At 45.9% G+C, this 17,159-nt stretch overlaps 1 protein-coding gene across 3 annotated transcripts in view; it reads left to right on the forward strand.

Moving 5' to 3' along the window:
* The window catches only part of GOLGA3 (golgin A3), a 212,659-nt gene that overhangs the window by 89,076 nt on the left and 106,424 nt on the right, over window positions 1–17,159 (forward strand). For all 3 annotated transcript variants that reach the window (XM_063964700.1, XM_063964702.1, XM_063964703.1), the window contains exon 6: window positions 4,824–4,935. In XM_063964700.1, the coding sequence (XP_063820770.1) occupies window positions 4,824–4,935 (112 nt within the window). The remainder of the gene's footprint in view (window positions 1–4,823; window positions 4,936–17,159) is intronic.

Below are 17,159 nucleotides of genomic sequence, written 5' to 3' on the forward strand. Positions count from 1 at the left end.
TACGGTGACTCCTGAAGCACGCATCCTGTGTGACTCACTCAAGGAGATGGGCAATATTAATGTTAGGACCTCTGCCATGGCAGTGTCGGCACTCAGGGACTTGTGGTTGTGTCAATGGATAGCGGACGCTGAGTCCAAGTGCAGTGTGGAGTCTCTCCTCTTTTCTGGGAAATGGCTCTTTGGGGTTGAGTTGGATACGTGAATTTCTAAAGTTACTGTGGGTAAATCAACGTTTCTCACCTCTGGGGCCCCACCGACTAGGCGTTCCTTCCCGGGGCCGTCTATGCAGTCCTTTCGGTCTAACAGATTTCGATCTAGGGCCAGAGGTGCCTCCAGTGCGGCTAGAGGCACCAGAGGTAAGACAAGAAAACCTGCAAACACCGGTTGTCAGGAACAGAGCACCAGTTCTGCTTCCATTAAGTCCTCAGCATGACTGTGCCCACCCACCCCGAGGGGATCTCGAGGTGGGAGCTCGACTCCGTTACTTCAGCTGCATCTGGGAAAGCTCCTGCCAGGATACCTGGATAAGGGACCTAATTTCTCAGGGCTACATGCTGGAGTTTGATGGTGCTCCTCCCCACCGATTTTTCAAATCAAGCTTGCCAGCTTTGGAGGGTACACAAGTTACGTTGCAACAGGCCATCCAAAAGTTATTCCAGTCCCAAGTCATTGTTCCTGTACCAATACAGCAACGGGGAAAGGGTTTTTACTCCAACCTGTGATACCAAAGCCGGACGGTTTGGTAAGGCCTATTTTGAATCTAAAGTCCTTGAACCCTTATCTCAGACTTTTCAAGTTCAAGATGAAATCCTTGAGAGCAGTGATAGCGGGCCTGGAAGAACAGGAATTCATGGTTTCCTTGGATATCAAGGACACCTACCTTCATATTCCAATTTGGCCACCTCATCAGGCTTATCTTTGGTTTGCCTTACTGGAGGATCACTTCCAGTTCCAGGCACTACCCTTCGGCATGTCCACAGCTCCAAGGGTATTCATAAAGGTAATGGCGGAGATGATGTTCCAACTCCGGGTCCAGGGGGTCAATGTTGTCCCTTACCTGGACGATCTCCTGATTAAAGCAAGATCCAGGGAGCTTTTATTGCTCCATATCAACCGCACTATCCAATTGCTGTCACACCATGGGTGGATTCTCATTTTACAGAAGTCCCACCTGGAGCCAACTCTGCGGCTCCTGTTCCTGGGGATGTTGCTGGATACTGTGGCCCAGAAGGTGTTCCTCCCGGAGGACAAGGCGAGAACACTTCAGGAGATGGTCCTCATGGTGCTCCGACCTGCTCAAGTATCCCTCCATCTTTGCATAAGATTGTTGGGGAAGATGGTTGACTCGCACGATCCAATATGGGAGGTTCCATGCCAGAACATTTCAATTGGATCTCCTGAGCAAGTGGTCCGGATCACATCTACAGATGCACCCGATGATTTTGCTGTCACCTCAGGCCAGGATTGCCCTCCTGTGGTGGCTGTAGCCCTCCAATCTCCTGGAAGGCTGGAGTTTCGGGATTCAGGATTGGATCCTCCTCATGACGGATGCGAGTCTGAGATGATGGGGAGCTGTCACTAAAGGGGCTCAGTTCCAGGGCAGGTGGCCAGCACACGAAGCCCTCCTTCCAATCAACATTCCGGAACTTCAGGCGATCTACAATGCTCTGCTTCAGGCCTCTTCTCTACCCAAGGATCACGCAATCCAAGTACATTTGGACAACGCCACAGCAGTGGCGTATATCAATCGGCAAGGAGGGACAAAAAGCAGAGCCTGCATGCGAGAGGTGTCAAAGATACTCCTCTGGGCGGAAAGAAATGCAAGAGCAATGTCAGCAATCTTCATTCCGGGAGTGGACATCTGGAAAGCGGACTTCCTGAGTCGTCACGATCTCCACCCGGGGGAGTGGGGGCTCCACCATCGGGTGTTTCAGCAGATCATCGACCGGTGGGGCTGTTGGCTTCTCGACTCAACAAGAAGCTTCATTGGTATTGCTCACGAACCAGGGACCCTATGGCGAGGGCAGTAGATGCACTGATGTTGCCTAGTCTTACCGGCTGGTCTACCCGTTTCCTCCAATACTGTTGCTCCCAAGGGTGATCAAGCGAATCAGAAATCAAGGAGTCCATGCAATTCTGATTGCCCCGGATTGGCCTCTGAGGGCGTGGTGTGCGAATCTTCTGGATATGTCCGTCGAAAACCCTTGGCCTCTACCACTAAGAAGAGATCTTCTTTAACAAGGACCGTTCGTCTACCCGAACTTACTGCAACTTCGTTTGACGGCATGGAGGTTGAGCATAACATCCTAGCTCACAAGGGCCTTTCCAAAAAGGTTATTGCTACCATGGTTCAGGCTAGGAAACCTGTGACATCAAAACACTATCATATCTGGAGGAGATATGTCTCTTGGTGCGAGGAACGCACGTATCCGCCTGCAGAGTTCCACTTGGGACGTTTTTTACGTTCCCTGCGAGCTGGCGTGGATGAGGGCTTACGTCTGGGTTCCATTAAGGTCCAGATTTCAGCTCTCTTAATTTTCTTCCAGAAGAAATTGGCGGTGTTGTCAGAAGTTCAGACCTTCTTGCAAGGGGTACTCTACATACAACCTCCTTTTGTACCGCCTACGGCACCCTGGGATTTTAATGTAGTGTTGGACTTTCTACAGTCCTCCTGGTTTGAACCTCTGATGACGGTAGAAGACATGTACCTCACGTGGAAGACAGTGATGTTACTGGCCCTGGCTTCTGCTAGATGTGTCTCAGAATTGGGGGCCTTGTCATGTAAAAGTCCATACTTGGTCTTTTACGAGGACAGAGCGGAGCTCAGAACTAGGCAGCAGTTCCTACCGAAGGTTGTCTCTGTATTCCACCTGAATCAACTTATTGTGGTTCCATCAAGTTCTGACACTTCTGCTCCTCCGGAGGCATTGGATGCTGTGCGAGCCTTGAAGATCTGTATCAAGCGAATGGCTCGGATCAGAAAGACGGATTCCTTGTTTGTACTCTGTGATGCGCAGAAAAAGGGTTGTTTTGCTTCAAAGCAGTCCATTGCTCGTTGGCTTAGGCTTACTTTCCAACAGGCCTATGTGTTGGCAGCCTTACCTATTCCTAAGTCTCTGAAGGCCCACTCTACAAGATTGGTGGGCTCTTCTTGGGTGGTTGCCTGTGGAGTCTCGGCCTTGCAACTGTGCCAAGCTGCTACCTGGTTGGGGAAGAAAACTTTAGTAAAATTCTACAAGTTTGATACCCTGGCCAAAGAGGATACCCAGTTTGGGCAGGAGGTGCTGCAGAAGTCTCCGCACATTCCCGTCCGTTCTGGAAGCTTTGGGACGTCCCCATCGTACTAAGTCTCCCCAATATCCCTAATGGATGCTAGAGAAAATAGGATTTTAATTACCTACCGGTAAATCCTTTTCTCGTAGTCTATAAGCGATATTGGGCACCCGCCTCAGTGCATTGACTTTTCTGCAGTTTCTCTTTATATGGTTACCTGTTCAGCTGTTGCTGTTTGATTCCAGCCGTTGCTAGTTGCTTTATGTTCATGGTGTGCTGGTGTGTAAATCTCGCCACTTATTGTTATGTTCCTTCTCACAAGTATGTCCTTTCTCCTTCGGGCACTGTTTTACCTATAACTGCCTGTGGGAGGGGGCATAGAGGGGAGGAGCCAGCACACCCAGTGAAGAGATTTAAAGTGCACCGGCTCCTTTGGACCCCGTCTATACCCCATCATACTAAGTCTCCCCAATATCCCTTATGGACTACGAGAAAAGGATTTACCAGTAGATAATTAAAATCCTATTTTTGCGACAAAGACTTATTTTAATGAAAATAAGTTGCACATAAAGATGCTTGTCGCTACCGAGCGACGTCATAGCATGGTGTGTCTAGAAGTGCTGTTTAAAGTGAAGGGAGGCTAGATGTGAGTGGACACATCTGTACTTTCAACTTGATTTTATGGTTTCGATGACTAGGACACTAATAGTAGATTAAACAATTTTAATTATATTTTAACTGGTCTATGATAAGAATTTTACATTTTATATTTTATCTTTTTTCCTTTTTTTTTTCCCTTTAGAGCTAGATGTACTTTGCATTTAATTTTTATATCATTTTAATCATCCTGTCCAAGTTAGTTTCAGACTTACATGCTGAACACATGTTCCACCTGTACTGATCTGTGGGGAGGAATGTAACATGTGCAGAGAGAGTCAGATTTGGGTGGGTTATTTTGTTTCTGTGCAGGGTAAATACTGGCTGCTTTATTTATACAATGCAATTTAGACTTCAGTTTGAACACACGCCTCCCAAATCTAAATGTCTCTGCACATGTTACATCTCCCCCACCTGCGGTGCACATGTGTTTTTCCAATTAGTGCGCTTTTTTTTTTTTTGTTTGTTTGCTAACAAACCTGAATAAGGCCCTGGGTACGCTACCTTTCTGTGAATAAGCACATGGCTCCTACATCAGTTGTGATAATATATTTTCTGTCATGATTTTTTTTTTTTCCCAATGTCTTTCTTTAGTAGAATAGTTGAAATAAAACAAACAATTCCAAGAAACTGCTTAGTGTGTACAGAAGAATACAAACATATAAAGTACTATGATAACATGGATGTACAATAAGAGTTTGTAAAACTATTAATTTTGTAATTATTGTTACTTAATCAACAATACAACAACACAAATAAGAAAGTGGGCGAAGGTATTGTGTCGAGATTTTAGCATAACCTGTTAATCCAAGTATTTTACTCGGTCATGCATAAGAGCAATGCGTTATAATACATATTATAGTGTAACCAGCATTTGTGTGTTTGGTCTGTAGTGTGTCTATGGAGAGCTCTATTGCTGGGACTCATGATGAAGTACTTCAGGTCATCAAGGAAAAGATGAGACTGGAAGGACAGCTGGAGTCACTAACAGCAGAAGCCAGCCAGGTGACAACATTGTTTTTTCTCAGGAAATGAACAACTCCATGTGCAATGTAGGAGCTACTTCAGTCATTTTAATGATGTATAATCTTTAGAAATACACTTGAAATTACAGACAGAAGCTGTAAATTATATGGTACCTTTACTCAGGTTTCCCTATTCTCTAGTCTCCCTCTTAGGTTTATACTGCTCTGTGTATTAGTGAAAAAAGTGGATGTGTCAGACATTTCAGTTGAGGTCTATTATACATCATATCATTTATGTTGTCTGCCTTAAGGCTGCCATACATCAGCATTCACTAAAAATATGATTCTCCGATTCTGTGTATTTTGTTTTCCTTTTTACCCTGTTTAAAAAATTCTCAATCCACCAATCTGCGCACATACGTTACAGATATTTTACAGTGATTTGCAGATTTTTTGGGGGGGATTTTTTTTTTTTTTTTTACCAAAGATCGCGTCTTCAAATAATGAAAAGTTCCCATACATCACCTCAAAGGATCTGCATTTTACTAGTCACGTGTAGAAAATGTAAATAAAAGGCTGTACTGTAACACAATCTGCTCATACTAAAGAAAGGTTAATTTAAAAAAAGCAAAATGCGTAGGGCCCCATCCAAATCAATAACCATTGCTGGACCTCAGGCTTGTCGGGGGGAGGGGGTTTGGGGGATAGTGCCATAGCAGGGGAGACAAACAGCATGCCATCACATTAACCATCCCCAAACTGATCAACCCAGGAATAGAATTCCTCGGAATGTCAGGACCCCAAAAATAAGATGGGGTCCTCCCTCCTTAGGAACAGCCAGCCCTGGGCTGATGAAAGTCCATGGCTGTTCTCTGCACCTACTGTGGCAGTTGGTGCAGGGTCAGTGGTGATGAAAAAGTTAATATTGTTCTTTGCAGGTAGACTGCAGGTACCAGCAAGCTTGCCCTAGCATGCTAATGCTTGCAGATTTACAAGTGCCAGCATGTTAAGGACATTAATGGCCTGCTGGCACCTGTAGTCCACATGCCAAGAAAATATTAAAATAAAGACAAGACACTGTATGTTTTAGTACATTATTAAACACACCTTTGCCTGGTGGACAATGGCCTGTTTAAGCTCTTTTGCATGGCCACTGCCGTCATCGTCTTCCTTCTTCAAGAGCTGTTGTCTGCTCTTTCCCTGCCGACGAACTCCCTGCTGCTGCCTCACACTGACTAATATCAGCCAGCTCAAGGAGACAGGGTGATGATGTGGTGGCCATCTTAAATTTAAAAAATGGTGCAGTGAGCAACTCCAATCATGACTCGAGGTTTCATTTTTTAAATGGGCCACGCTGCCATTGTGCATGTAGGGAAACCAACCACCACTGAACCTATGGCTGCTGCTGAACTCTGCCGTAATGGCTGATTGGGACTGGATCCTCCATGATCCAGGCCCATCGCCATGCTTGTGGCCTCAGCTGCGTCTTGCCTCATTGATGGCCATTGCTGGGATCCCCCTGGCAGGAGATGCGTGTTAGGCCCCGCCCCAACAACAATTATAGCTAGCAGGCTCTCGATTATTCTATCTGTGAAACGGACGCCAAATCAACTGATCGTCGATCGTACTCAGTACCTATCAATAGCACGATTGGCCCCAGAAATTCAACATGTTGGACAACCGGGTGTGGTATTGAAAGTCGACAGTAACTAAGTCGACAATGTCTAGGTCGACCACTATTGGTCGACAGTAACTAGGTCGACAGGGTGTCTAGGTCGACAGGGTCTTTAGGTCGACATGTTCTAGGTCGACAGGTCAAAAGGTCGACATGAGTTTTTAATGTTATTTTGGTGTCTTTTTCTTCGTAGAGTGACCGGGAACCCCAATTAGTGCACCGCGTCCCCTCGCATGGCTCGCTTCGCTCGCCATGCTTCGGGCATGGTGCCTTCGCTCCGCTACCGATTCGCTCGGCACAGATTACCGTTCCAATTGTAGTCCACGTGGATCGTTAAGTATGAAAAGGTTAAAAAAAAGAAAAAAATTGTGAAAAACTAATTTCGACCTAAAGACCCTGTCGACCTAAAGACCCTGTCGACCTAAAGACCCTGTCGACCTAAAGACCCTGTCGACCTAAAGACCCTGTCGACCTAAAGACCCTGTCGACATAGACACCCTGTCGACCTAGTTACTGTCGACCTAGTTACTGTCGACTTTCAATCCGGATCCATGGACAACCTTATGTAGTGACTGTAATCATTTTTTTTTTTTTTTTTTATAATCTGAATCAGCAATTTGTGAGCCCAATACATTGCTGATTTATTTTTATTTTTGGGGGGGATGGAGACTATCATCTGCTAAATGCTAAATTGCCCCATTTAATCGCAAATGTTTGTGGACCTATAGTTTGGTGGAGTTACACCATCAGATTCTCATTATCCATGTTAAATAGAATTTTGACAGCATTTATTTCGAATGTTGTCTTGCTAATTTTTCCATTGGTATTTCTCCTTTATGCTTTGTCGGACACCGGACTCTGTGGGTATAAAGTCTCCTATATGACGTTGGCACTTTATTAAATACTCCTTGAGCTCCTTCCTATTCCATTTTCTGTTTAACTACTCCTGATCTGCCTGAGAACCAGATGTGGGAAGGGTGTGCCACTATAGTGGAGCTTCTTACCATTATACCCTTCTCTGACGTTGGGATGTCAGCCATGGGCCCTCCTGGCCACTACACTCTTGGTCACATGATCTGATTAGTTACAGGGTTTTTTTGTGTAAGGTTGATGGTGACAAAAGTCCATGTCAAACACAATTGATTACAGATCATGTGACCAAACCTTGTGGTTATAAATATGACCCTTGGGACAGAAGCTCTCCACACTTTGAAAAAGGATTTATCCGAAATGTGTTAGTGAATGTGGAGATTGGCCTGAAGACCCTCCCAAATATCCAGCTGGGACATGTAAGAACTTTTTTTTTTTTTCTCCATGTGGTCATTTTGTTCCCTATCTTCCCAGGTGTAGAAGACTGTTCTTGTGATTACTTGTCGAGTCCCCAAAACTGTACTGGGAGTAGATTCTTCCAGCTAGGGAATATTGTGATCATCCTTATTCCCCTATTTTTTTCAAATTTTATGTCTTGGGGTATTTTTTTTATTTTTTATTTTTTGAATAGACTTTTCGTTACAGTGTATGTTGCCATTCTTTTCCTTTTACCAATGGTTGCTATAACCAATAAAAATCTATAAAACATTTTTATCTCCACTTGTGCACTGCATTGGTCTTAATACCTGGAAACACTGTTTAATAAAGTTCTTTGAAAGCATATTGGATGGTCAGCAAGTCCAAGCATGGAGTTGGAAGCGATTCTGTAAAAAAAATCCTCAGAGATGATCAAAGAATACTTTATGTGAACATAGGGCACTCGAGGGGAGCATCGTGGAGTTTCTTGCACTGCGAAGTGAAAAATAGAAGTGATCCAGATTTCTTAACAGCTGTTCTGTTTTTCTTCTTTAAGCATTGAGAGATGAGAATGTATGCACTGAACATTAATGTGAAGGTTATCGTGACTGTTGTAGTCTACTTGATTAAGTGGACTTTCCTAACAAAGACGGTGCCTGTGGTCTATTTTCTTTTCTTTTTGGGTATTGTATATGAGCAAGCGTGTGGCTCGGAAATAAGACTAGGTTGCTGTCTCTTGGCGCAAATTACAAATACTAACCTTGAAAGGGATTTGAATCCAGCTTTTCGCTGAATCTGCAAGATCGCATTCACTCCAGTGTGGTTCGCCAAGGTTCAAGTCACTTAAAGATGGCACAAGATGTACAGGCTTTGGTGAAATTCTTAGCCAAATCAGTGCAATGTCTTGTTAACGTTTCATTTGCCTTTGAGAGGATTCTGGACCACTCTTCCTCGCTAGCTTGTAGAAATGTGAAAGTTATACTTTTATTTGACCCTGTTTAAGTCTGAATACTCCTGCCAAGTACTCTGAAGTAACAGAAAAATCAGATACAGTGTTAGGATTCTTCACGTTTTGATGAGTATTCTATAAGAATGCTTGGGATTGATTATTTGATGGGAGGTCGGCAGGCGTTGTATATCCCTGACAGAGTTAGGGGAATCTGCTAATATGCTGTTTTTTTTAAAGGAAGAAAGAGCAGTTGTTTTGTGTATTACTGCAACTGGGAAAAAAGAACTGTAAGGCATGTACCAAACATTAATGGAATTTACAGGTTACACAGATTAGGTTGTTGATCCATTTCTTAAAAAGAATACCGATAAATGGGAAACTGTACTCACGGTGGGCACTCCAATAATTTGACTGTTTAAAGACATCACTATTCCATTTCCCAATTCTGCAGTATTTAAGGATGACACGGTTAAATAATTCAAGTGTATATGTAGATATGTCATCAGCTACTGTAGATAAAAGACCGAACTCTCTGCTAGCATTCTACGGAACAGGCATTTTGACCACACAGTGTAAGCTGCTGTTGAAGCCTGTCTGCTTCTCTTATTGGTTCAATTCCAATTCTGGTTCCTGTGTGAGTGGGGATATGCCATCTTCTCAGAGCTTCCACCTTGAAGGTTTTCACTTCTTCGGAGCAGGAAAATGGCCAAGCCATGCGACTCGTCATTCATATATTGTTATCAGCAGGGATAATTATCCCAGTGGGACAGGTTTTATTCAAACCTGTTTTGGCACAAAAACAAACTGATCAATGAGTCCAATTTGTACCTCAAGACACTCACGTCCTGGTTGTCAGGCTCAGGGTGAACTCATTGAGATCTGTCACAGGATGAGTACATCGTATTCATGGACATCAAGAATACCTCCATTCAGTCTGAGAAGCTCACCAGTGCCTTTATTACATTTTTGTTCAGTCCCATAATTTTAGTTTTGGGCTCTGCCCTTTGGCCTGGTGACAACTCCACAGCTCTCTTATGATTATCCTGTATCTAGGCAGTCTCTTGATCAAGGCAGAGTTTCCTACTTTCTTTGGGTGCATTGCCAAGAGATTATGCAGACATTAGCATCTCAAGTTTGGCTCTTCAACATCTCGAAATCCAACCTGGGGCTAGATGTAATAGCCTTTGAGTTGCCAGAGGTGCGGGACTTTGTGCGATCTGCCCATATTTTTAAAGTGGCAAAAATAAATAGAATTAAAATTATAACTTAGAGCGCAATTAAATTAAAATACCACAATTTCTCTGACGTCCTAGTGGATGCTGGGGACTCAGTAAGGACCATGGGGAATAGGGGCTCCGCAGGAGACTGGGCACAGCTAAGAAAGATTTAGGACTACCTGGTGTGCACTGGCTCCTCCCACTATGACCCTCCTCCAGACCTCAGTTAGAATCCTGTGCCCGGCTGAGCTGGATGCACACTAGGGGCTCTCCTGAGCTCCTAGAAAGAAAGTATATTTAGGTTTTTTATTTTACAGTGAGATCTGCTGGCAACAGACTCACTGCAGCGAGGGACTAAGGGGAGAAGAAGCGAACCTACCTAACTGGTGGTAGCTTCGGCTTCTTAGGCTACTGGACACCATTAGCTCCAGAGGGATCGACCGCATGGAACCGGCCATTGGTGTTCGGTCCCGGAGCCGAGCCGCTGGCCCCCTTACAGAGCCAGAAGCAAGAAGAATCCGGAAAATCGGCGGCAGAAGACATCAGTCTTCACCAAGGTAGCGCACAGCACTGCAGCTGTGCGCCGTTGCTCCTCATACACACTTCACACTCCGGTCACTGAGGGTGCAGGGCGCTGGGGGGGGGCGCCCTGAGAAGCAATAAATACACCTTGGCTGGCAAATATATCACAATATATAGCCCCAGAGGCTATATATGTGATAAATACCCCTGCCAGAATCCATAAAAAAGCGGGAGAAAAGTCCGCTGAAAAAGGGGCGGAGCTATCTCCCTCAGCACACTGGCGCCATTTCTCCCTCACAGCTCCGCTGGAAGGAAGCTCCCTGGCTCTCCCCTGCAGTCTACACTACAGAAAAGGGTAAAAAAGAGAGGGGGGGCACTAAAATTAGGCGCAATATACATATAGCAGCTATAAGGGGATATAATTTAGTTAATCCCTGATTTATATAGCGCTCTGGTGTGTGCTGGCATACTCTCTCTCTGTCTCCCCAAAGGGCTTTGTGGGGTCCTGTCTTCTGTCAGAGCATTCCCTGTGTGTGTGCGGTGTGTCGGTACGGCTGTGTCGACATGTTTGATGAGGAGACTTATGTGGAGGAGGAGCAGGTGCCTATAAATGTGTTGTCACCCCCTGCGGGGCAGACACCGGAGTGGATGGACTTGTGGAAGGAGTTACGCGAAAGTGTCGACTCCTTACATAACATTTTTTACGACATGCCAAATGCGGGGCAGCCGGCTTCTCAGCCCGTGCCTGCCCAGACGTCTCAAAAGTCATCAGGGGCTCTAAAACGCCCGCTACCTCAGATGGCAGACACAGATGTCGACACGGATACTGATACCAGTGTCGACGACGAAGAGACTAATGTAATGTCCAATAGGGCCACTCGTTATATGATTGAGGCAATGAAAAATGTTTTACACATTTCTGAGGTGACCCCAGGTACCACATAAAAGGGTATTATGTTTGGGGAGAAAAAACTACCAGTAGTTTTTCCCCCTTCTGAAGAATTGAATGAAGTGTGTGAACTAGCGTGGGCTTCCCCCGATAAAAAATTGTTAATTTAAAAAAAAATTACTAATGGCGTACCCTTTCCCGCCAGAGGATAGGTCACGTTGGGAAACATCCCCTAGGGTGGATAAAGCACTTACGCGCTTATCAAAAAAGGTGGCACTGCCGTCCCAGGATACGGCCGCCCTAAAGGAACCTGCTGACAGAAAGCAGGAGGCTCTCCAGAAAGCTATATATACACACACTGGTATTATACTGAGACCAGCTATTGCCTCAGCATGGATGTGCAGTGCTGCAGCTGCATGGTCAGACTCCCTGTCAGAAAACATTGACACCCTAGACAGGGACACTTTATTGCTAAACGTAGAGCATATTAAAGACGCTGTCTTTTACATAAGAGATGCACAGAGGGATATTTGCCGGCTGGCATCAAAAATAAGTGCACTGTCCATTTGTGCCAGTAGAGGGTTATGGACCCGGCAGTGGACAGGTGATGCAGATTCTAAAAGGCACATGGAAGTTTTGCCTTATAAGGGTGAGGAGTTGTTCGGGGATGGTCTTTCAGACTTAGTGTCCACAGCAACAGCTGGGAAGTCAGCATTTTTGCCACATGTCCCCTCACAACCAAAGAGAGCACCGTATTATCAGGTGCAGTCCTTTCGCCCCCAAAAGAGCAGACGGGGTAGAGGCACGTCCTTTCTGCCCAGAGGCAGAGGAAAAAAGCTGCAGCATACAGCCACTTCCCAGGAACAAAAGTCCTCCCCCGCTTCTTCTGCTAAGTCCGCCGCATGAAGCTGGGGCTCAGCAGGCGGAGCCAGGTACGGTGGGGGGCCGTCTCAAAAACTTCAGCAATCAGTGGGCTCGCTCACCGGTAGATCCCTGGATCCTTCAAGTGGTATCTCAGGGGTACAGGCTGGAATTCGAGACATCCCCCCCCCCGTCGTTTCCTCAAATCTGCCTTACCAACGACTCCTTCAGAAAGGGAGGCTGTGTTAGAGGCAATTCACAAGCTGTATTCCCAGCAGGTGATAGTCAAGGTGCCCCTACTTCAACAAGGACGGGGTTACTATTCCACAATGTTTGTGGTACCGAAACCGGACGGTTCGGTGAGACCCATTTTAAATTTGAAATCCTTGAACACATATTTAAGAAAATTCAAGTTCAAGATGGAATCGCTCAGGGCGGTTATTGCAAGCCTGGAAGAGGGAGATTACATGGTATCTCTGGACATCAAGGATGCTTACCTGCATGTCCCCATTTACCATCCTCACCAGGAGTACCTCAGATTTGTGGTACAGGATTGTCATTACCAATTCCAGACGTTGCCGTTCGGCCTGTCCACGGCACCGAGGGTATTTACCAAGGTAATGGCCGAAATGATGATACTCCTTCGGAAAAAGGGAGTTTTAATTATCCCATACTTGGACGATCTCCTGATAAGGGCGAGGTCCAGAGAGCAGTTGTTGGTCGGCGTAGCATTATCTCAGGAGGTGCTACACCAGCACGGTTGGATTCTGAATATTCCAAAGTCTCAGCTGGTTCCGGCGACACGTCTACTGTTCCTGGGGATGATTCTGGACACAGTCCAGAAAAAAGTGTTTCTCCCAGAGGAGAAAGCCAAGGAGCTGTCATCTCTAGTGAGAGGCCTCCTGAAACCAAAACAGGTGTCGGTGCATCATTGCACGCGAGTCCTGGGAAAGATGGTAGCTTCCTACGAAGCGATTCCATTCGGCAGGTTCCATGCCAGAACCTTTCAGTTGGACCAATGGTCCGGATCGCATCTTCAAATGCATCGGTTGATAACCCTGTCTCCAAGGACCAGGGTGTCTCTGCTGTGGTGGCTGCTGAGTGCTCATCTCAGAGAGGGCCGCAGATTCGGCATACAGGACTGGGTCCTGGTGACCACGGATGCCAGCCTTCGGGGCTGGGGTGCAGTCACACGGGGAAGAAACTTCCAAGGACTTTGGTCAAGTCAGGAGACTTCCCTACACATAAATGTTCTGGAACTTAGGGCCATTTACAATGCCCTAAGTCAAGCAAAGCCCCTGCTTCAAAACCAGCCGGTTCTGATCCAGTCAGACAACATCACGGCAGTCGCCCATGTAAATCGACAGGGCGGCACAAGAAGCAGGACGGCGATGGCAGAAGCCACAAGGATTCTCCGATGGGCGGAAAATCACTTGTTAGCACTGTCAGCAGTGTTCATTCCGGGAGTGGACAACTGGGAAGCAGACTTCCTCAGCAGGCACGACCTCCACCCGGGAGAGTGGGGACTTCATCCAGAAGTCTTCCAACTGATTGTAAACCGTTGGGAAAAGCCACAGGTGGACATGATGGCGTCCCGCTTAAACAAAAAGCTAGAAAAATATTGCGCCAGGTCAAGAGACCCTCAGGCGATAGCTGTGGACGCTCTAGTGACACCGTGGGTGTACCAGTCGGTTTATGTGTTCCATCCTCTTCCTCTCATACCCAAGGTACTGAGGATAATAAAGAAAAGAGGAGTAAGAACTATTCTCATTGTTCCAGATTGGCCAAGAAGGTCTTGGTACCCGGAACTTCAAGAATTAATCTCAGAGGACCCATGGCCTCTGCCGCTCAGACAGGACCTGCTGCTGCAGGGGCCCTGTCTGTTCCAAGACTTACCGCGGCTGCGTTTAACGGCATGGCGGTTGAACACCGGATCCTAAAAGAAAAGGGTATTCCGGAGGAAGTCATTCCTACGCTTATTGAAGCTAGAAAAGATGTAACCGTACAACATTATCACCGCATATGGCGAAAATATGTTGCGTGGTGTGAGGCCAGGAAGGCCCCAACGGAGGAATTCCAGCTAGGTCGATTTCTGCACTTCCTACAGTCAGGGGTGACTATGGGCCTAAAACTGGGTTCCATTAAGGTCCAGATTTCGGCTCTGTCGATTTTCTTCCAAAAAGAACTGGCTTCACTGCCTGAAGTTCAGACATTTGTAAAGGGAGTGCTGCATATTCAGCCTCCTTTTGTGCCTCCAGTGGCACCGTGGGACCTCAACGTGGTGTTGGGTTTCCTAAAGTCACATTGGTTTGAGCCACTCAAAACCGTGGATTTAAAATATCTCACGTGGAAAGTGGTCATGCTTTTGGCCTTGGCTTCGGCAAGGCGTGTGTCAGAATTGGCGGCTTTGTCATGTAAAAAAGCCCCTATTTGATTTTCCATATGGATAGGGCAGAATTGAGGACTCGTCCCCAGTTTCTTCCTAAGGTGGTATCAGCTTTTCACTTGAACCAACCTATCGTGGTGCCTGCGGCTACTAGGGACTTGGAGGACTCCAAGTTACTGGACGTAGTCAGGGCCTTGAAAATTTATGTTTCCAGGACGGCTGGAGTCAGGAAGACTGACTCGCTATTTATCCTGTATGCACCAAACAAGATGGGTGCTCCTGCTTCAAAGCAGACTATTGCTCGCTGGATTTGTAGCACAATTCAGCTTGCGCATTCGGTGGCTGGCCTGCCGCAGCCTAAATCTGTAAAAGCCCATTCCACGAGGAAAGTGGGCTCTTCTTGGGCGGCTGCCCGAGGGGTCTCGGCTTTGCAACTTTGCCGAGCTGCTACTTGGTCAGGGGCAAACACGTTTGCAAAATTCTACAAATTTGATACCCTGGCTGAGGAGGCCCTTGAGTTCTCTCATTCGGTGCTGCAGAGTCATCCGCACTCTCCCGCCCGTTTGGGAGCTTTGGTATAATCCCCATGGTCCTTACGGAGTCCCCAGCATCCACTAGGACGTCAGAGAAAATAAGATTTTACTCACCGGTAAATCTATTTCTCGTAGTCCGTAGTGGATGCTGGGCGCCCGTCCCAAGTGCGGACTGTCTGCAATACTTGTATATAGTTATTGTTAACTACAAGGGTTATTGTTGAGCCATCCTTTGAGAGGCTCTGTTGTGTTCATACTGTTAACTGGGTATATTATCACGAGTTGTACGGTGTGATTGGTGTGGCTGGTATGAGTCTTCCCCGGGATTCAAAATCCTTCCTTATTGTGTCAGCTCTTCCGGGCACAGTATCCTTACTGAAGTCTGGAGGAGGGTCATAGTGGGAGGAGCCAGTGCACACCAGGTAGTCCTAAATCTTTCTTAGCTGTGCCCAGTCTCCTTCGGAGCCCGCTATTCCCCATGGTCCTTACGGAGTCCCCAGCATCCACTACGGACTACGAGAAATAGATTTACCGGTGAGTAAAATCTTATTTTTAATTACAGTATTAAACATTTAAAATCATACTCTGTAACCACAACAGTCAACGGACTTCTTATCCAATAGTGCAATGAGAAAGATATGCTCACCAACACGGCCTGCGCTATGCTCAACCTCCCATCTGGAGACCCGTTGTGAAATTCCCAAAAGTGCATAGGCAGCTAACCCACGGAGGAAGATGACAAGCTCCGTCTGTACCGGTCCCCCCAAATGATGCATACGCGCGTCAACGCTACTGCTGTTGGGGAGAAACCAGCGGTTATGCTTGTGAAGTTTGTAAACTCTGAGGTATAGCAGTAGCCTCCATCTGAGCTGAGCAGGGCAGTGCCGGGTAGTCAGGATCCCACGCTTGGGGGAGAGAGAACACTGCCATGGTGAGAGGTTGGTAGTCTGCTGGTGCAGGTCCGGACTGGTGGATAATTTCAGTGCCTTATTTTACAAAATCAGGTTGGTTTTGCCTTGTAAAGGATTACCGCTTTTAAAAATATGGGTAGACTTGAACAATGTCCTGTACCTCTGGCAGCTCGCAGGCTATTACATTTAGCCCCTGGTCTGGCAGGTGAGACTGGTCTCTGAGACTCTCCAAACTACCAAGATTTCTGAATGTCCTCTTTCCTGCGCTCTCCCAAATTAAAAACAGAAGGGAATCTCTACTTATCTTAAACCAGATGCTTCTCTCAATTTTCCACAGTCTTCATACCCACATACATTGTCAATAATGGTATGACGTGTACTTTCAGAGATGGTACATGAAAGAGAGAGATCAAGGATACAATCGAGTGTAGTATTATTTTAACTTTTGAAAGGAATCACTTCCAGCTTATGAAGTGCAGTAATCAAACACATATAATAAAACATGGTTATGTTTAATAGTTGAAAAGCGATCCAACAATAAAACTCTTCATCACATGAAGGAATGATAAGAAAATCCACTTTACATCTAGAATATATGAGGGTGGCTTCCTACCAGATTTTGGATTTTTTGAAGTGCACAAAATATAGGGCTGTATAGCTCTTCAGCGTCCCCGGGGACAATCAGCTCCAAGCAGTGGGCACCTCGTCCTCTCCTCGTCTGGTCAATCAGCCACCAGTTGTTATAATCATCCAACGCGTTTCGATCAATCCGTTGATCTTTTTCAAGGCATATCCATATGGTCCCTCATCCCAGCTATTTATATCCATATGTGTTAATGATCCTAAATGCTGGGAGGAGCCACTCTCTTTTCCAATTAAGTTCATATACATACAATATGTTCATCCTATTGTCTATTCTAACATTAGTACGCTATTCTAAACAGTATGCTATATCCATTATGTCTAAATCGCAGCTTACAAAACTTTAAATCATTTAAAAATTGTATAAAACTAAAAATCGCAGCGACCGGAAG

This window comes from Pseudophryne corroboree, chromosome 1 (assembly GCF_028390025.1).
Source record: "Pseudophryne corroboree isolate aPseCor3 chromosome 1, aPseCor3.hap2, whole genome shotgun sequence".
Lineage (NCBI taxonomy): Eukaryota > Metazoa > Chordata > Amphibia > Anura > Myobatrachidae > Pseudophryne > Pseudophryne corroboree.